The sequence below is a fragment of the Lycorma delicatula genome, chromosome 1 (assembly GCF_047948215.1).
Source record: "Lycorma delicatula isolate Av1 chromosome 1, ASM4794821v1, whole genome shotgun sequence".
NCBI lineage: Eukaryota > Metazoa > Arthropoda > Insecta > Hemiptera > Fulgoridae > Lycorma > Lycorma delicatula.
The window spans coordinates 302,956,081-302,979,112 of NC_134455.1; the positions used below are offsets into that span (position 1 = coordinate 302,956,081).

The following is a 23,032-nucleotide window of genomic DNA, read 5'->3' on the forward strand; positions in this document are numbered from 1 at the left end:
CGGGATTTGACCCAGAACCTTCTCGGTTTTAATCTACATAAATTAAAGCAAATAGATATAATTTTTCCTCCTATAAATATCATTAATTTATGGTTTAAAACATTTTTCTTGCAATGTCTATCTCCCGCTTTGTTATTAAAAACAATTTTTTGTTCAATTTTGTGCAGCTTTACAATTCATAGTATAAATTTTCATCTTTTATAAGTTTTTATTTAGCTTGCTTGCAACTGCTATATCTTTTGATCTATCGTATGAAAATCAATAAAATTTGGTACACGTATGTAACTTCGATGACAATACAATAATACGGTGTTAGAATTTATATATGACCCACCCCCACCACCACCCGCACCCGCTTCCCCTACGCTAAATTCATGCATGTTGCTTAAAATTTTTATTTCTCATCAACTATCGTATGAAAATCAATGAAATTTAATACACGTATGTAACTTCGATGTGTAAAAATAAATATTTTTACTTTTTAGTCTTAATAAAAAAACAAACTTGAACAAACAATAATATTCAGATATAAATATTATTAAGAATAATTTTTTTTTTTTAATGTAAAAAGTTTATTGTTAAGACTAAAAAGTAAAAATTTAAAAAAATACAAAAAACAAAAAAAAATTACAAAAATATATTTGATTACATATAAAAAATTATTTTTTAAAAAAGCTTTTATTTAATTAATATTAACATTAATAAAAAAGGAAACAAATTAGAAAAACCCTCTAAAAAGTAAAAAATAAGAATTAAATCAAATTGAGAATTTTAAACAAAAAATATAATATAATAACAAATATAAAAATGCACTGAAAAGTTAAAAAATAAATTATATAAATATCTAATAAATAACTAATAAATAAATGTAATAATTATTAAATTTTAAAATTAAAAGTAATGAAAATACTTAGTTAAATAAAATCGTGGCGCAGTTTTTATAACAATCTTTTAGAATAAGTATTTATAGACATTTTCTGTATTTTAAAATATATTTTTTGTTTAATGAGGTTGTTTAGTATATGTATATACTTTATTTATCTGTAATAAAATAAATCAAGTTTTAATTCTTTGATGGTTCAAATTTGAGTGGGTGCATTTTCCCAGATTGTTACCTGTAGCTAGTCAGTCTCAACTGGAGAGGTTCCAGCAGAACTTTCCGCCTCCTCGCGTCGTTATTGAAAATGAAAATGAAGATTAATTGTTGTAAAATTAAATGTTGTGTTGTTTTAAATGAATTATAAAAACTGCGCCACGCTTTTATTTAACTAAATATTTTCATTACTTTTAATTTTAAAATTTAATAATTATTACATTTATTTATTGGTTATTTATTAGATATTTATATAATTTATTTTTTACTTTTCAGTGCATTTTTATATTTGTTAAAATATATTTTTTTTGTTTAAAATTCTCAGTTTGATTTAATTCTTATTTTTTACTTTTTAGAGGGTTTTTCTAATTTGTTTCCTTTTTTTATTAATGTTAATATTAATATTAGTTAAAGCTTTTTTAAAAAAAAATTTTTTTTATGTTTTCATAGTGATTTTTAAGAGATCAGAGGCGACCGTAAAAATCCAAATCATCGATACAAATTATAAATAAGTAAAAAATAAGGTATTTTAATCTTAAATCTGATAGGATTTTTTTAATAAGGATACTTAAAATATTTTTATATAAATTTGAGAAACATTGACGATGTAAAATCATACGAATTTCATTAGACAATATCGAACAATAAATAATAACAAATAGTTCACATAAATTATTAGCAGATATTTTAGTACAGAGCAGGTAGCTGTTACTCTCTGCGCTTGTGAACTCCTCCCTTTATTCACTGTTACAACCTACGCCTGTAATTGTATTACATCATTTTTTTTCAATGAGTATTTATTTACTGTAGTTGAAAACTGTTTCTGCCAGCTACGTATAGTTTGCAATGAGCCGTGGCTGGTTAATGTTACATACTTTTTTCATTCAAACACTTAAACATTATTATTATGAAACAGACTAGGTCTGCATTCTCTCTCAACCGCTCCTTCTCAATCCCCCTCACTATTTATTTACTCTTTATCTTTTTATCTGTCAGTCAAATTTGCTTTGTTTCTCTTTCTCACAGTATATAACTTTGTTACTACAAAGTTAACTTCTTACAAAATTAATTTTTTTCGAAGGAACACTTTTGTTTTCAGTAAATAATTAAATTAATGTATTAATCTTGAACATTGTTTACCATCTCTTAAAACTTTTATTGTATCACTACAGTTTGATTGCAAGAAAAAAATAACAATAGCAGAATAATTTGTGTACATATTAACTAATCGCTTTTATTTTGTGTTAATGTTTACACGATCCGTACTCAGGATGTAAATGCTACCAAAGGTTTATACATATTTCATTAGATACTATTACTATATCGGTAGATAGTCGATACTTGATTTTTATTACTGTTTATTATTTTATTACATAATAGTTACCTATATACCTGTCCCACGAAAAAGTGGAGAAACTCTCAGGACATGTTCTACTGGTGAAAAAAATGAAAAACGTTCATATAAATATAGGTCTGGAAACGCTTTGTTTTCGAGTTACAATTAGCGAAAGATTTCAGCACTTCTAATAAAAAGAGACCTAATGTAATTTTGGGACCCAAATTAAGGAGGAAAGTTGATGGTTTCTTTTGTAATTTTAGCTGGGAAATAGGATAAAACAGGTCCCAGAACTGTAACTCCAGTAGTTCTAAGACACAAATTTGATATAAAACACAAAATTCAGTGACGAAAAATAAATTTCTTTAGCTTTGTACAACAGTGGCTTTGTTAAATGACTAATAAATGAAGAAAATTAAATAACAAAACTTGTATAGAACTTAATTCTGAGAAAATTAATTTAAATACAGCTAATAAATTTTTCAAAAATTTGTCTTTTATTGAAGCAAAACAGATGAAAAATACACAGAAAATCGTATTATTCTTTATGTACCTAGTAAACATTCTTTTGAAAAATTCTTCGGTGTCTCAGCATTCACTTTTTTCATTATTTTCACCAATAGAACATGTCCTGAAAGTTTCTCCGTTTCTTCTTGGGACACTCTGTATATATAATTTTATAAAGTAATTTTCCAGTAACAAGTTAATTGGTGATTGTTCTTACGTTTTAAAGCTTATTACGCAGGATGGAAGGAAAAGTAGTCATTTTTAAAAATTGCATTACAAGTGTAATTTTTAAAGTAAGAATCGTTTTGCATATATCTACCCTATTCGGGAACGTGTCTTAATTTGGCTTTTGAGATTATCAGTCAGGTCCAGCTCTAGGTTTTCCGTAATGTTTCTCTTTGTGTTATTTACGAAGTTGGCGTGGTCGGCTCACTTAATATTTATTCTTGCTCCTACGACTCAGAACCCAAGTGTATGTTGGGGATGAATTACTCCCCCCACCGCCACCTCCTGTACAACTTAAGAGGTAGAGGAACCCCATTTACGGGCGTCTAGGCAGCGTCGGGCTCGCTAACAGGTTCCGCAAGATGTTATTAAATGCGTATATGTTCCTGCGCATTACTGACTAAACCTCCACCCCCTGGCTGCCCACCCTACCTGGTACAGCTGGTGTGGATTACTTCACAAAGGGGGAATACGCCCTCACACACATTCAGACACCACAGTTGACAGACACCAACCTCACACCTACAAGATACAACATCAAACTAAAAAAATCTCACCACACACTCCACGACATCCAAACCTCACTCAGAATACATACCTCACACCAAACACACTCCACACACCACATCAAAGTCAGTCACATCCAATCAGATAAAAAAAACACCTCACAGGCGATCGAACACTACAGCAGACTTATCTCATGGGTCACCAACGGGCGCGGGAGCGGAGTGCCCACGACCTCGTCGCACCCAGGCGACCCGCACACGTACGGGGAACCCCCTAGGCTCAAAGCCGTGTGCCTGTCCGCCCCCGTACCCTCCGAAGACCCTTCTTCTATCCCTGCGAGACTCCTCCCAGACGTACAGCTCCTCCATGATCTTCCTAGCAAACCTTGCTACAGCCGTCCAATTTTCCGCGCTTTCCAACACGACCTGCTGCAGTTCCTCTGGGAGAAACATTTCCCTACTATCTATGGTGTCCAATATTTCCCTCCTCGCATCCTCGAGTCGGGGGCACCAAAAGAAGAGACATGCTCTCTCTCCTTGTCTACAAACACCGGACAACTAGCGGAGTGATCAAACTTAAACATAAAAACATATTCTCTGAAACCACCATAGCCCCTAGAAACTGTCTGAGACACTAATTCAGCAAGCCATGAACCCTCTCACACCAACTTCTCAGGTCCCCAGATATGCGATGCGAAAACCGAATTGTTTATCTGAAAGTCCCCCTGCGTCCTCATTAACTCTGGTCAGCCTTTGCTGCAGCATGCACTCGAGTATCTTTGGCATGGTGTCAATTATCACAAATGATCTATAAGAGGACGTCAGCACTGTTATCCTGACTTGGGAACCGAGATCAGGTGCTGCTGTCTCTACCTCTGGGAAAACATCCCCTCAACTAAACAATTATTGTATACCCTCAAAAAAGACATCAGTACATCTGTTAAATTTAATAATTCTGTTGCAATGAATAAAATTGGAGAATGTTTTTAATTAGTGATTTGCTTAAGAATTTTCATTTATGCATAAATGTATCGGATTCAATCAGTCCCTTAAATTTGTTGTATTTATTTTAACTTAGTAATAATATTAACAAAATGATCAGTTTTCAAATTAACTTTATATTAATTATTTGGAATGATGTGTGAATATTTTACATTTGTTTTTTTTAACGCTTTAGCTATTCTAATAAACAGATAAGATATATGACTATAAAATATATTGCTGGATATCATGGATACAGCAATATAATTTATTGCTACGCCAAATATATTTGGTTTGATACATAACTATAAAATTACTGTAATTTTTTTGTAAGAATTTATGCTCAAGTGGCCATTTGGTTCTTATGCATTATTTTAACTTCACATTGCTTTCACTGCTGCAGTTAGCTTTGTTCATGCCAACTAAAAGTAAAATGGTAATTTAATTAATTATAGAATTAATCTGAGCAGCAATATATCCAGAAAAACGTAATCATGCACATTTTGTGCGATATAATTTATAGAAAATAATATAATATAATGCTGCAGATAATTGATGTATCAGCAATACAACTGTAAATATACATTTCATAGAAATTTTAATTAACTACTGAAAATATTACATATTATTTAGAAATAATTTTTTTTTTATTTAATAAGTAAAAATGGAATTTTTAAAGTGAGTGAGTATATAACATTCATCCATAATTGCTCATAAAATCTGAAGTTTCTATACCCTAATAATTCGGTTCTGTATTTTAATTTCAGTACGTTAGTGGGGACTGTACAAGTAATATATTTCTCCAACTTAGACACAGACTTTAACTAAATTTAATGAAACCTAATTATAATGGTCTAAAACTGACTGAAACAATATCATTAAGCATTTTTTCAATAATTTAAGTTTTATATTATCTCAAATCAGTAAAAAATAAAAAAAACAGTTTGTTAAAATATTTACTTATTCTGTACTAACTTTAAAAACATCAACTAAATAAATATTTTACTTTTTTCAGTTTAAATAATTAAATAAGCATTGGACTTGAATTTAAAAAATACAACTGTCCTAAAATCTGGTATAGTGTAGGTTTAACTGTTATAGTTTATTGTGTGAACCTTTTCAAGGTAAATCTTGTATAGTAAAGACATTATCTGATTTCTATGAAGTTTAAAAAATGTCAGTAATTTTAAAGAAATAAGAATAGAATAATTTAATCATATAACTGTATAATAAAACTATAATAGAAAATTGATGAACATGCGCAAACATTATTTATTAATAGATCTGCATTTTGTTATTAATTACAGAATAGCAGTAGATAAATATCATTACAGTTAAGATTCACTTTTTATACAAATTATTGATGGTATGAAATGAGATGAATAGGAGTGAAATGACAATTATAATTGTTTCATATATAATGGTTAATGTATAAAATGAAAATACAGATTTTTTACATTTGTACAATAACACTACATATACATATAACTCCAAAATATATATATAATTGGAACAATACTTCATCATAATGTTTAATATTGCTTAAGGATGGGAATGCACATGCATATTTACACTAAAAAGCTTGAAAGAGAAAAAACATAACTGTAGTCAAAACATAACAAAGGTAGAGTTCTACCTTACAAATAAATTTTAATTTTCCAGTTGTAAGAAATAAAATCTAGCTTCTGTTTTTATCAAATATTATACATATAAAACATAATACATATAAAAACAGCTTATATATACCAGGTGATTCAAAAAGGGCTTCGCAACTTTAAAAGCATATAAAAATTGATTTAGATAACTTACAGATTCGGTTGAGCTCTCAGTTCACAGCAATACACATCAAGTTTCCATCAGCACTGTTGTTAAAAATTGATAGATTTACTGGTGCAGAACATATTCACTGTGTCGTTTAGTTTCACAATTTGTAGTCAGCAACTGCAGTTCAGCATAATTTTCATAGAGTACGGTAGGGAGCCTCCTAGTAGGCATACAACTTACTCATGGCACCCAAACTTTCATTGAGACAGTTCGTTCTGTTAAACATAAAAAATCACCAGGATGCCCACATGTCCTTGAAGCTGCTGCAGAACAACTCAGAGAAAGCTTTGCACATAATCCAAAGAAATCATCTCTACATGCATCAAGTGAGACCGGCACTCCACAAACAACTGTTTGGTGCATATTACATGAATGATTGCACTGGAAGCCATAAAACTAGCCATGGTTCAATAACACTTTACAGGTGATGACAAAGTTGCTCGACTGCAGTTTTGTGTGGAAATGATGGATAGAACTGCAGACAATGATACATTTTTAGACAATATAATATTTTGTGAAGAGTCAATGTTTCACATCACTGGCAAGGTGAACACCCATTACTGCTGAATATGGGGTATCGAAAACCCTCATGAAACTTTGAAGCAGATTTGTGATAACCCTAAAATTAATTTTTTATGTGTTATAAGAAAACAGAGACTGCATGGCCCATTCTTATTTCAGGATACAACCATAAATGGTATTATTTATCTATACATGATTCAAAATTTTCTAATTCCTCAGACGATGATGACCAAGATAGATGCCATTAATATCAGCAAGACAGGGAATTACTTCACTACTACCTAGAGGTCTGAGATTTTCTTGATACGTGATTCCCATTAGTCATGCATGGGTTTCATTAAAGATCGGTTTTATTTACCACCTTTGCCTGCTGATCTTGTTGAGCTAAGACTTTGAATTAGCTCTGCAGATACAGAGGTAATGCCCAACTTGCTGGCCACAGTCTGAAATGAAGTCAACTTCAGACACTTCAAAATGTATGTCAAACTTCATGTGTTTTTCTATGAAATGGACTTCAACTAAATCTGTAAGTTATCTCAATAAATTTTTATATGTTTTTAAAGTTGTGAACTATTTTTTGAATCACTCAGGTATAAACCTACATGAGAATATACATATACAAAATCTTACAAAATGTTAGGTCTAATTATTAAATATTTTCAACTATTTGAATAAATTTTTTATTAAAAAAATATAATTAATCTTAGTATAGTATTTTTAAAAACATAAATAAAAAATATGTCAAATTATTAGGGATATACAACTCTATTGCAATAATTTTTTTCATTTAAATAAAAAGATAAATATCAATGTAATGTCTGTTTCTATGCCTTCATATTAGTTTCGCTTAATTTGCTTAACCAAGAATTTTTTACTAATTTATTAAATATAGCACATTCTTTTACATTTTTTGAATATCTAACACATCAAATAATATATTTTTTTAATTTAATACAAATAAAGATTTTATGATTTGTTATGTTTGGTTTAATCACAATCACTATTTTCATTATATCTTTGCATATGAGCTTAAGTTAGATAACTTGCTTCATAGTAATGGTAAAAAATTGAGGTTGGTCTTTTCTTATCTTACATTCACTTTTCTGCTAAAATATGCAAATTCATTTCAAAATTTTCTTCATAAAAATAAAGATAAGCGAAAGAAAGATTTTTTTAACATTTTAATTCATATGAAACCAACCAAAGATTTGAAAATTTATCAAACTTTTTACTCATCGTAATAGGTATGCTGCAATTAATATAAGAGAATTTATTTTTTAAACTACTGCTGCAGATTGAAAATAGTCACATTTCTTAATAAATAATAAATGGCTATTCTATTCATAACATAATACAAATAAAGTTTATGATTTAATTTATTTATGTATGTCATCTACACATTATACTTACGACATCAGAATTGTCCAGTGTTCTATTCCTTTGGATAAAAAAAAATGTTATAGCATTCACCTGGAAGCATCAAGGAACCATGAAAAAACCTTGATCATATCAGAATTACAAGATTTATTGTTCACAAAGAAGGGAATTGATGATAGTCCATAACAGCACATAAAAGAAATACATATATATGATATAATGAAGAAAAGTTCACATTATATGAGTACATAAAAAATTCTTGATATTTAATTTATATTATTTAAAAACTCCTCAACAGCCTAGTAGGGTTTATATAAAAGGAGATCTTTTAATTTAAAATAAATTGCTTATAAGATTTTTTTTTATTACTAGATTATATGAAGTATAAGATCCTTTGACATGACTAAAGTATGAAATCTTGCTATGTACATGAAAATAGTTTTATTGTCTGTTTTGATGCAAGTGAATGTTGTTTTTTTATAGAAACAAGTAAAATATTTTTTTAGCAAACATTGTGCATTTGTATATATAAATTTATGGAAAAATTAAATGTAGATAATTAACAGTTCAAAATAATTTTTAACAGTAGACAAAAAATTTAACAAAAAAAAATATGTTTATTGAATAAATAATCTTAATAAGGAAAAATCTTCATTTATAAAATTAAAAAATGTCATAAATTGAATTTATTTACTTATTTATAATGTATTATATTTTCCTTAGAATTTTCATTGTAAATTATTTATTTTTTAATTATTGTTACTCAGTGTTTGTACTTGATAAATAATTAAATATTTAAAATAATTGTACAACTTATACCAGTTACATTAAAAAATAAAATTATTATCTGTATGAATCTTGCCTCTTGGTATGTTGAGTGGCTAATTCACACCATAGAGGTGCTGGATTCATCAAATAAATGTACAAATTTTTTTATAGTTAAATAATGTTTTGTTTAATATTTAGCTCATTATTTTAGTATTGCTAATTAAATGTAAACACATTACACAATAATTTAATTAGAATGTTCGTATTTAGTTTATGTAACATTTTATAAATAATACTCATAAATTTTTAAATTGTTATATTACGTGTTTAAGTTGACTCGAAGAATAAATTTTACCATCTAGACAATATGTTCTTAAGAAAAAGAGTAACAGTTAAGAAGAAGAAGAAGTAATTTAAGTATAATAAACAAATTAGATAAGAAGAAATAACACATGTGATTCTGTGATTGAATACTATCTTTCAGGTGCATTACATAAAAATAACTGTTTATAAACATTGTAGAGAATGTACAAGTATTAAGGTATAATAGCACTTTATCTGGGATATGTGTACTCCCGATATGTGTTTACTATAATACTATTTTAGAGAACATTATGAAATGATAAAAGTCATTAGAATCATATCTATGTTACTGATTAATTTATGAAAATTGAATAACAAAACTTTATAATATATATAGCTTATGTATATATACATCTGTCAATCCTTACTACCCCTTCCTATCTTACAGTGGAATGTATCAAATGTATTGCAGTAGCTGATTGCCTATTAAAATGTTTATAATTTTAAAGGACTTATTTAACAGTATACAGATATTTATTATTTTTTAGCAAAATAAGAAAGTTAAGTATGTAAAATTAAATGTGTATTATTATAATTACTTTCACTGTACTACAATAACTCTATTACCTAAACAACAGGTAAACCATTTTCATATAAACATTTCAAGGGAGTACACGAAACTTAAATTAAGAACTATTGTAATAATTTATTACATACGTCAGTATATTATCAGTATATTACATATATCATATATATATATTGCACTTATTGACTTCCGCAGTTTGAAGTTATTAACTGTTTTTAGTTATTAGATAAACAATTTTTAGATCACTGATTAGTTTTCCTGTTTTTTGATATATTAAATGACAAAATTTAATTTTAATTTCTTTTACTTTTTAAATGTTAAATGGTATCAACTATTTTAGTCATTAGCCAGTAATAAGTGTTAACCAGTTTGCAGTGAAACTAAACCCAGCATAACTCAACTTATGTCATTTATCTAAATCAGCTTATTAAACTTGGCTTCAGTTGTTATTCTTAGCTTAAATGACTTTTATTCATACCCTTCAATTTCCTGGAAAAAGCTACTCCCTCAAGCAATTCATACATTGCTCAAGGACTTTTAATTATTTTTATTTATATTTTCAACTGATAAATTTTTAATATACTTACACGTAATTTTAATATGTATCACTTTTTCATACATTTGTATACCATTTGATGATTTTTAAATGTTTATTGTATTAAATGATGAAAAATGGTAACTCCATTCATTATTTTGTTTTTATCAAATTGTCAAATTATCATTTATTGAGTGATAAAAATTTGATATCTATATGTCATGAACATATTTTTATTACAAGTAGTCAGTTGCAGGTCATTTCAACTTTGTTGGTTAAATAATATAAAATATAAACATAATAATTATTTTAAATAATTTAAACATACATGCCTGTTATACGCTTCATAGAAATTTGATTTCACTGATAAAAAATACAGCATATTTAATAAAAAATTGAGAATATCTAGTGATTAATAAGCCCTTCTTTATTCTTAATCACTTCGTGAACATGATTTGGCATCAATTCAACACGTGTAATACACATTTTTTTTTTTGGTTTTTTTCATCATGAAACCAATATATATTATTGTCTTAATGAGGTCAATTCTTGTGGTGCAATTCATTTTTGAGTTATTATTTGACCATTGCCCAAAGATTTTCAATTGGGTTTAAGTCTGGGGAGTTGCCTGGCTATAGGAGCACTTTAATGTTTCATTCTTCAAAAAATCTTTCCATTTTTTTCATAGTATGGCATGGTGCTAAATTTTATTGGAACACTCCGTTACCTTGTGGAAATTTGTTTTGAAGCTGTGTCACAACCCTTTCCTTCAGATTCTTGTTATATTCATCACTTTACAAACATACCATTTACAGGAAGTAATGAACAAAAGCCATTCATGATGAAGAAATCAAAAAAAAATGTGTAATACACTTGTTGAATTGATGTCAAATCATGTGATTTAGAATAAAGGAGGACATAATTACTAGACACAACCCCAAAACATTTTTTTCTGGGGATGTTTAACTGATTGTTGGATATGAGCTGTGATGTATTTTCATCTAATGCTTTTCTAACATAAGGAACTCTTTGCCACTGAACATAAATATGTAACTCATCGGAAAACATAACATTTTTCCAATCTTCTTTGGTCCAGTTAGCATGTGCTTTGGTCCTAAAGAGCCTTTTTTTACACATTGCTGGTATTAAAAGCTGCTTTTTAGCAGGCCAATGACTTTCCATCCAGTGAAAAAGTCAGCATCTAACAGTTGTCATGTATAAATCTGTTCCACTGGCTCCTAATTCTCAATTTAAGACAGCAGATAATTTTGGATGAAGTTTAAGTTTTCTCAAGAATAACCAATCCTGTCTTGGAATAGTTTTTCTTTTACAGCCACATTTGCATTTCCTTTGAGGTGAAAAGGCACAAGATTCTTTAAATTGTTTTAAAATAGAATTTACTGTCCGTAGTCCAATACCAAACTCAGTAGCTATTTGTTGTTGTGTTATACTGGTATACTCAAAAAAAAAAAAAATGTTTGAACACTTTCTTAGAGTTATGCATTATTAGATATTCAAGACACACAGGGTAAAATGATTTGGTAATAAAAATTTAAGTTGAATTTCACAAAACATTAAAATTGCTAAATAAACAAAGAACAATAACCTTACATTACACACACAACTTAAAGAATTGTGTTCATGCAGTACAACCACAACGCAGAAATAAGGAAAAAATTCCACGTATTTGGATTAATTTGCATGCTATTACAGATTTTGTCTAAATCAAAAAGATCAGAGAAATTAATAAACCAAAATGTAAAGGAATATATATTTTTTTATTACAAAACATTTATTACCTTTGAGTAGCCTACTTACTTGTATCGTTTTTTAATTCTCGAACTACGCAGTACTTTTATTTTGTTGGAAATTCTGAGAATATACTTGCTGTTCAAGCCACCCTTTGATTGCTTAACTTCCTGCCACTGGGACAAAAATTCAATAAAAATAGAAAAATTTGAGTTGTGTAGTCAATTTAAACATTATTTTTTTAAATCACTATTGGTATGGTTGGTACAGCTGAAGATAGAAATAACCTATCCTGTATAATTTAAGTTTGAAACCCAAGCTAATTGATGAAATTCATCAATTAGCATTAAACAATCTGGTTTAAACTTTGGAAAAATTCAGTTTCATAACAAAAAATAATTCTGAATGTAGTGAAATGTACTCTCAGAAATTTTTTTCCAAAAAGTATAAATGCTTTTGTTGGTATTGACATTTGTATTGAAACTGTTGGTAGATGAAGTAAGAATGATATCAAAATCAGACTAGTATAAACCAGGAGAGCTTTCATACAGAATAGAATCTGCTATAGTTATCTCCAAGAATGAAAAAAGCTTGCTTTATATTGTATCTCAAGTATCACTAATTAGAAAAAGTTGAATTTACTTTATTCTTTTCTGAATTATTTTGAGAGTATCCATTTGTATTTTATTTGTGAGTATTTATTTGAAGAAAAACTGTAGGAGTTATGACAAATAGTACACTGATTTTTATTTGTATTTGCAGTAGTACTTCCTTGAAAACAAATATTTTTTGCACTGAATTATACATTTTTACTTCTCAGATTACAGAGTAATGGCTTCAACTCCTATTATTTCATTCTTAATGTATTTGCCTTTATTTTCAAGATAATACTATCTCAGACATTCCGTTGTTGCTGAACCAGCAGGTTCTAGAGAATAAAGCTTTACAATCTTTCCTGGGACCAAATATTAGCCGATAAATAAGAAACAACTTATGAATACTTAAAAGGAAAAAGAACATCGAATACTGTACAATTCTGTACATTGAACAGGATTATCACTTAATCAGCAACTTAGTCGTATAAGAACGACTTCCAGAATTGTTGATGTTCTAATATCATACTATTAAAGAATTAATTCTTTTTGTTTTACTTCAGTTTTTGATTAAAAAATCAACCCTTCGATTGCACGGACATCAACCCTTCCAAAAAGCTTCCTTGTATCCATAACTGATTCAATCAAACGAATTAAAACTTCACTATTACTAACATCAGCTCTTATATTTTATATATATATATTTACATATCAACATTGACTAAATTTTTAGGAGTAGCTTACAGAAAAGTAATATTTTCTATTTATTCACAGGTTAAAAAAAAATTATAGATCCAGAATTTTCTGTTAAGTAAGAAAAATGTATTCTTACATTTTTTTTTCAATTTAGATCTCACTTTATTGTTGTTTACTTCAGAAGCAGCAGTCTTAAAATTTTAATCTCATTAATATTTGGTTAAGATATTATTTTGTAAATACATTCTCCAGTTTATATTTAATAATACTTAATGATTGTAGCATTAAGAATAATACAATATTAAGAACACAACTATATTAATAACAATAAAATTGTACTTTTCTTTTTCACAGAAACGGAAATCCTGAAATATTATCTTCAATTGAGCAGCAGTTATCAGTTGAAAGAGATAGACTGAAAAGACTGAAAGATGATGTTGAAAAACTTCAACGAGATGCTGATTCAGCAGTTGACCAATTTGGTTTAATATCCAGTAAAACACGACATCACAGTAATATTCGTTAGAAAAGTACTTAATGTAATCTTTTATTTAAATAGTACCTAGAAATTTTGTAAATATATTTAATTAATTAACATAAAAATTATAATCATAGTTTGTAAGAATTTTTTTTATTACCTTAAAAATTAGTTTAACTGATAACGAAATAAAATGAGGAACAGCTTAAAATTTGCCAAAGCATTTGTATTTCTTTATTTTAGTATAGATGTTATATCCTTCAAGCCTCCAAACTGCAAAGTAGTGTTGTATTAGATATTTATACTCTAATTTTAATTTTATGTAAAAACATCTTTTGAAACTATATTTAAAAACATTAATTAAAAGTTCAGTTTTAATTACAAATTAAAATTGGAGATATTATGGTTACAATATACAGTAAAAAAAATGTTTCTTCATCGCTTGTCTAAACCAAAGTGTGCATTCCTAGTCCATTCTTTGAAGTAGAAAAGTTGATAATTTTTAATAAACAAGCTTTCCTATTTGTATTATTACTATTATTATTATCACTGCCTACTTCTTCTAATATACAGTGTTAATAGCTTGTTTTGATATTCTGTGTACAATAATATTGATTTATAACTACTGAATAATTCAGTAAAGTACACAAAGCATTAGAATTAAGAAAACATTAAGGTGTAAAATCTACTTTAAAAATTTTCTTTTGTTTCTATAATCTGACCATATATTATATATCATGAACCATTTACTAAAGCAATAGTTTATTCAGAATTTTGTTTAGTTCATTATATATTTACTCATACAATCAAACACACTAATCTAAGAAGAAATTTTAAGAACGAAGTAAATATAATGCACACAAAACAAATTAAATGTACAACTTGTGAATAAGTCCACTTTTTTTAAATTTGACAGACCAATATATTCTACATCTACTTTAATTTTATGATCACAGAAATGTACGATTATTCTGCATGTAGTAGCATGGGAAAATTAATCTAAACAAAAGAAGTTTTCTGATCCTTTTTAAATTGTGGGAATATTGCTTGACTACACCCATTTTTTATATTCTCGTAGCAATGTGAACCTTTATTTATCTTAATAACTGGCATCTATTTAATAGTTTTTTTGTGGAAATTTATGTTGCATTTTGTTATATATTATAATACCACATTTTCATATTTTTCACATTTCACTCTTATATGCATATAAAATAATGATTTACCCATACCAAACAATCAGTTATGCACCATAATATAATTAAGAAAACATTTAAAAATTATTTCTTATTCAAATCAAACAAGTATGAAAATGACAAACAGCTTCTTACTGCTCTGCTGGCTAGCATTCTTGTGAATGTTACTTCAAGCAGTTTAAAGTAACTCATTCCTTTGCACTTCAAAGAAAGGGTAAATATAGCCACACAAAAAAGTACAGTATCCGTTACAGTATTGGTTACATATGAGAAAAAGTAAAACTGACCAAAGAATATCTGCTGCGGACTTAATCAATAGTTATTAGCCAATAGAATAAATGTACATGTGGCAACTGTAACTTCTGTGACTTCTTATAGCTGTTGTAAAGTTCATAGACATATGCAGAAAAGTATACCTTAGCACCAAAAATGTAAAAAAATTGCATGTGTCAAAGCTCTTTTAAATTGAACAAAAGAAGAGTAGAAAATATTATATTTTCCAATGTTTATACTTTTATATTCACGGGATAATGAATTTGGTATAAAGGTATCAGCTGAAATAAATTCATCAGCCCACATTTAAAATCAGTTTAACATCACAATACATTTATATATATATATATATATATATATATATATACATATATCTGAAAGTCCAGTTCATTACTAACAATGTATGGTATATTGAAAATGGAGTAATGTATCAAGATTCTCCAGGAAAAGGTTGTCACAAAACTTTAAAAACTGTTTTGATGATGTTATATTCCTGTAAAGTAGTGAAATTAACTTTACAAATTTTTCTTTATTCGATAAAATATTTTTATGACATATTTTAATTGTATTTAATAGGTATGTCTAAAATTAGTTTATTTTAAAATTGTCAATTATTCTTTCAATAATCACTATAAATTGCTTCACTTAAGATAAGAATAGATTTCTCATTTATTACATTTAAATTTGCTAAATATAATGTTTTAACTCAATATATATTTCATTGATGTCATAGTTTAGTAAGATGATACTCAATGTCCAAATGAGTGTATGTGTGTGTTTTTTAAATATGCACATGTGTGTATATCCAACAAATGTACAGCTACAAGTAAGATAAGCCACATATGGTTGTTCCTATTTAGTTTTATCATTTCCGTTAACATTGAAAAGATAAATATGTAACATATAATAAAAAGTTACTTAATACACATATATACACACACACACATATATATATATATACTCATACATATTATTTGAATTATTGCAGTGAGTTTTAGTTCAAAGGTTAAAATATTGAAAAACTAAAATATATGTCAACTTTTTTACCATTAATTAGAATATATATTGTTTTACTTTTTTTAATGTATGACATAATTATGTAATTATTTAAAATGGGTTAAGACATTTAATTATTTTTAGAGATCAAATAATGTTTAATCTATATTAATAGTAAATCAGCTGTACATTAAAAAATATATTTTAATAATTTGTACTGACACGGCGTGTTTGTGAATCTCATATTGTGATACGATTATAACATGTGTTCATGTCATAAAATAAGTGTTAAGATAATACATTTATTAATTAAATACATATATAAATTCTTAGAACTTTCTCTAAATAATTTTTTTAAAGAGTATAAAGAATAAAATAAAAGAAACTTAGAAACTTTAGAAGAAAATTCTAAGTTTGAAATCAATGCAACCATTTTGAGGTCACAAGCATACAAACAAATTACTAAAATTTTTATAAGCCTTTACAAATCAAGAGAGTTTGATTTAAAAAAAAAAATTTCTTACAATTATCACAAGTTTTTTAATTGCATATATTGCTACTGTTATATAATAAATTTCTAGTGACTTGGTTTTTTAACTTGTTTGTTCTAGAACTCTGTAGTTATAAATAAATGTGTATTTAATCAGTACTAGTGAGCTATATACCCTTGCCAGTATGTCATATATATATATATATATATATATATATATATATAGATATGCATTTATGTATATACACTCTTATGTAATAATTTAGATTCAATGATTTTACTTTAAAAACTTTATGTATACAGCAAGTGGCTATTTATTCATATTATGTATAAAACATTACATAAGTTAAAAATTAAGTTTTATTTCTTATATCACTTAAAATTTTGTAAATAAATTATTATAGCACAAAGTTTTTATTTTAATTGTCTGCAGTTAGATTTGTCCCCAAAAAAAAACATTTTGCCACAGCCTGGGCCACAGTGGAGATTATAAGAAATTTGGGAAAAGAAAGTTGTTTAATGCTTCTGAAACCCCATTACATCCTACACAAAAGACAAAATGAAGATTCATTCAAAAGTTAAAACCAAGACTGCATTATACACATTCAAAAAAAAGTCTAGTATGTGGATTTTCAGAAATAAGTATTAAGTCATAAACTTCAAAAAATTATAGTTAAACTAACTACGAATATACAACTTTTTCTTGAATATCCTAATTTTTCCCTAAATTTTATTTTCCCCCAAAATAATGATTTTTTTTTTGTTAAGAATTTTCAAAAATGATGTTAAAATTAACAAAAACTAATTACAAATACATCATCCTGCAGTTGAGTCTTATTAATGTATATATTAAACTCATGAAAAAACACATTTATTTTTATATTTTTGTGATTATTATTTAAAATTATTTTTTTTTAAGTTTTATAACTATTCTACATACATAATATTATTATGGTCAATGCATTCATTTTTAATAATATTGTATCCTCATATGTTTTTTAAAAGTTCCACATACACATTTTTGACTTGATGCACATATATTTTGTGCTATTAAACAATGGCGGGTACTAGCCCAATAGGAGAACAGTAGTTGCCTAGACTTTTAATTGGAAAATGTATGAGTACATTCGTTTTACATAATTTCTATTATCTTAATAAGAAAAAACATTGCTTAAAATAGGTTTTTTACTATAATAACCCTAAGCACAAAATGTAAATCTTTCAAATTCTAACATTGTTACCAATACAGTTTATTTATGCAGCACCATCATGAAACCATGTGCATTTATTTTAGTGACGTTCAAAATGCATTGTATGAGTTAGAGAATAGTGATTTCATTATTATGACTAAACAAAAGCATTAAATAAATTCTGAAAAAATTGTTAGTTTATTACAAAGGTAAAATTGTAATAAATGAGTATTTATTATACTTGTATGCATACATTAACATGATAAAATTTCCAGTCAAAATTTATAATATAAATAGAAAAATATTTATTACCTGCCATATGAGAGTACATATATGAGCATAAAAAATAAAACACACAAAACACAATTAATTTTTCAGATTATTAAATATAAAATGGAGCTTTTCTTTCCCAAGGTATTTCAGAAGTAATTATCAGCATCTGCATTAGTTGAATATCCAAAAGCACTGTTGATAATGACATCCCTCATAAAAAGATTAGAAAAACTTAAGAAATAAAATTTTATATATTTAATCTTTTTATCTTTATTAGTATGAGTACACATTAGTTCTGTCCAAATTCGTGTATTTTTTGTAAACTTTATATTAAATGTGTTGAGATCACAGTTTTCATATGCTGTTTGTAAAATATGCATGTTGTGGAAAATGTCATTGAATGCTGCTCCTTTATCCACGAGGGGATTTGCAAAAGTTTACTCTGTTATTGCGAATAGTGACCATATGTGTACCTTGTATCTGTGCATCAAGTCTGATCTGGCATTTAATGCAACCACTACAGTTCAATTTGCAAACTCCTGGGTTACTTGCTTATCAGTGTGCATTTTGTAAATCTGCTGTGTAATATTGTGAATTCAGATTGATGTTTTGAAAAAAACATCTTCTTCTTTCGTGAAAACATAGGAAATTGTTTATAACTGTTAGTTAATGTATGTTAGTAACAATCAGAAAACTGGCATATAAGTAATTTATTTTCTCCACCATCACCAGCATAATTGAGATTTTCCATTAAAATCAATGCAACCATTTCGAGGTCACAAGCATACAAACAAATTACTAAAATTTTTATAAGCCTTTACAAATCAAGAAAGTTTGATTTCTAATTGATTCATTGGACTTAATGAATATTTAGCTGCATGCCTGTAAGCAGACTCTACTCACTAAAATAGAATCATAAAGCTTGGTATTTGTCAGTTTAAAGTCAAAATACTTAAAAATGAAATATAGCATTTACCAATAGTTAGTAATAATAATATATTACATACACACAAGTATATTAAAGACCTACTTAATTACCTGCCATCGCCACTGTTTAAATCATTTGAAATAGTGAATACTAATTCCAGTAGATTATTTTGTCATTTATTATTGGTTGCAGATTACAAGATTATCACAAAAATGTAATCTTCTCCAATTCATTTAATTATTTTTGGAGACTGCTGTGCCACACAACTGCTTGTAATTACTATCACTACCTTTTTTTTAAAAAAAAGCGTTATCTTCTTAAATCTGAAAAGGACATATCTTGTTTTTCTTAAACCCATTAATAATTCCACATAAGTAAAATTTATTTTAAATTTATAGTGGTGAGTGTAGAATATTTAATTAATCTGTATTATAAAATTGTTGTCACATTATTTTTTTCTAAACAGGCCTGTAGAGGACCACGCAAATATCATTTCAATTCCTTCTGTTTTGATTTTTCCTCTTTCTCCACCAGAATTCTTTCATTCTTTCACTATGCTGTGTTTTTCATTCTTCTGTCCGTCACATGTGCTCTTTACTTTTTTGCATTCACAAGAACCTCTATTCTGCAGATTTTTTCTCTAAATTCTTTTCTCTCTTACAATCTTTTATTTCTATATTTGCTTTATTTAGGTCTTCCTTTACTTGTTTTATGTATGTGGGTGAAGTTTAGTGTTTCCAACATTTATCAAAAAGTTCTTCCTTCAATTGAAGGAAGAACTTTATACTGGAGGTTTCTCTTCCATAGAGGATTATTGATTTCAATACTTTTTTCAATTTTTATTATTTCAAATTCCAGTCTAATGAAATCTGTTGCTAATATGTATTGTCAGCTAATTTGCAAAGAGGAAAAAATGTAGCAAGAAGGAGTGAAGGTCTATAAGAATGGTTTTTATAAATATAATTTCTCTTACATATCACTCAAGTAAAATTCCTCCCTCAATGAATCATGAGACCTTGGTGATGGTGAGGAGGCTTGAGTGCTCAGTGATACAGAGTAGCTGGACTGAAGGTGCAACCATATCAAAGAGATATCTGTTGAGAGCCAAACTAAGGAATGATTCCTAAAAGAGGACAGCAGCTCTTTCAGTAGTTGTTAAGGGCATAGCTCAGGACGACTTAAACGGCCATATCAACATCACTCAATCCTCTGAGTACTACTCAGCTGAAAGCAATGGAAATCTACAGCTGATTTTTTTCCAAGAAAATGTAGCTCTCTGCATTTTCATATAACAAAGATGGAGGCGCCTTCCTTGGTAAAATATTTTGGAGGTAAATTAGTCCCCCGTTTGGATCTCCGGGTGGGAGCTACTAAGGAAGGGGTCACCAGAAAATTAAAAAATAACATTCTACAAGTCGGGGCACGGAATGTTAGAAGTCTAAAAAAGGTTGGTAGATCAGAAAATTTAAAGTGGGAAATGGATAGGATAAATGTAGGTGTAGTAGGAATTAGTGGGGTTCAGTGTGTATATTTAATATTTAATACACAACTTTAGGTCAGGTGATTTTAGAATAATTAGCTCAGCTTCAAATAATGGGCAGGCAGGAGTAGGTTTCGTAATGAACAAGAAGATAGGGAAGAGAGTAGAGTATTTCATAGGGATAGAACCACTGTAATAATGACAAAATCAAAACCTAAACTGACGAATGTTAACGTCTATATGCCTACAAGCACCCATGATGATGATGAGGTAGAGTGTGTATACAAAGAAATTGACGAAGCAATTAAACACATAAAAGGGGATGAAAATTTAATACTAGTTGGAGATTGGAATGCAAGCATTGGAAAAGGCAAGGAAGGAAATACAGTGGGTGAATAAGGACTGGGCAAAAGAAATGAAAGAAGGGACCTACTTATAGAGTTTTGCACGAAGTATAATTTAGTAATTGCCAACACCCAGTTTAAAAATCATAATAGAAGAATATACACTTGGAAAAAGCTGATACTGCAAGGTATCAGATAGATTATATCATGGTTAAGCAAAGATTTAGAAATCAACTTGTCGACTACAAAGCTTACCCTGGAGCAGACATTGATAGCGCAACCATAATTTAGTGATAATTAAATGTAGATTGGGGTTTAAAAACCTGAAGAAAAGGTGTCAGATGAATCGGTGGAATTTAGGGAAACTTGAGGAAGAGGAGGTAAAGAAGATTTTTGAAGAGGACATCGCAAGAAGTCTGAGTAAAAAAAGATAAGGTACCAAATGTAGAAGAAGAATAGGAGAATGTTAAAAAGGAAATTCTGAAATCAGCAGAAGCAAACTTAGGTAGAACAAAGAGAACTAGTAGAAAACCTTAGATTTTAGACGATATATTGCAGCTGATGGATGAATGTAGAAAATATAAGAATGCTAGTGATGAAGAAAATAAAAGGAACTATCGACAGTTAAGAAATACTATAAACAGGAAGAGCAAACTAGCGAAAGAACAGTGGATTAAAGAAAAGTGTTCGGAAATGGAAAGAGAAATGAAAATTGGTAAAATAGAAAGAGCATTCAGGAAAGTTAAAGAAAATTTTCAGGTACATAAATTAAAATGTAATAATGTGTTAAACAAAGATGATACATTGATTTATAATACAAAAGGCAAAGTCGATAGGCGGGTGGAATATATTGAAGAGTTATATGGAGGAAATGAATTAGAAAATGGTGTTATAGAGGAAGAAGAGGAAGTCGAAGAGGATGAAAGGGGAGGAACAATACTGAAATCTGAATTTAAAAGAGCATTAAAAGAATTTAAAAACAGAATGGCTCCTGGAATAGATGGAATACCTGCAGAATTACTTCGCAGTGCAGGTGAGGAAGCGATTGATAGATTATACAAACTGGTGTGTAATATTTACGAAAAAGGGGAAGTTCCATCAGACTTCAAAAAGAGTGTTATTGTCATGATATCCAAGAAAGCAGGAGCAGATAAATTTGAAGAATTCAGAACAATTAACTTAACTAGTCATGCATCAAAAATCTTAACTAGAATTCTGTACAGAAGAATTGAGAGGAGAGTGGAAGAAGTGTTAGGAGAAGACCAATTTGGTTTCAGGAAAAGTATAGGGACAAGGAAAGCAATTTTAGGGCTCAGATTAATAGTAGAAGGAAGATTAAAGAAAAACAAACCAACATCCTTGGCATTTATAGACCTAGAAAAGGCATTCGGTAACGTAGACTGGAATAAAATGTTCAGCATTTTAAAAAATTACTGTTCAAATACAGAGAGAGAAGAACAGTTGCTAACATTTACAGGAATCAAACAGCAATAGTAATAATTGAAGAACATAAGAATGGGAGTCTGACAAGGATATTCCCTATCCCAATTACTTTTTAATCTTTACATAGAACTAGCAGTTAATGATGTTAAAGAACAATTTAGATCCAGAGTAACAGTACAAGGTGAAAAGATAAAGATGCTACGATTTGCTGATGATATAGTAATTCTAGCTGAGAGTAAAAAAGATTTAGAAGGAACAATGATCAACATGGATGAAGTCCTATGCAAGAATTATCGCATGTAAATAAATAAGAACAAAACGAAAGTAATGAAATGTAGTA

At 28.3% G+C, this 23,032-nt stretch overlaps 1 protein-coding gene across 2 annotated transcripts in view; it reads left to right on the forward strand.

Moving 5' to 3' along the window:
• LOC142333343 (uncharacterized) overlaps window positions 1-14,346 on the forward strand; it is a 234,473-nt gene extending 220,127 nt beyond the window's left edge. Inside the window, exon 4 of one of the 2 annotated variants that reach the window (XM_075380367.1) lies at window positions 13,956-14,346. In XM_075380367.1, the coding sequence (XP_075236482.1) occupies window positions 13,956-14,127 (172 nt within the window). In that variant the 3' untranslated portion in view covers window positions 14,128-14,346. The remainder of the gene's footprint in view (window positions 1-13,955) is intronic. The other variant, XM_075380373.1, reaches the window with a different exon arrangement.
• The last annotated feature ends 8,686 nt before the right edge of the window (window positions 14,347-23,032 follow it).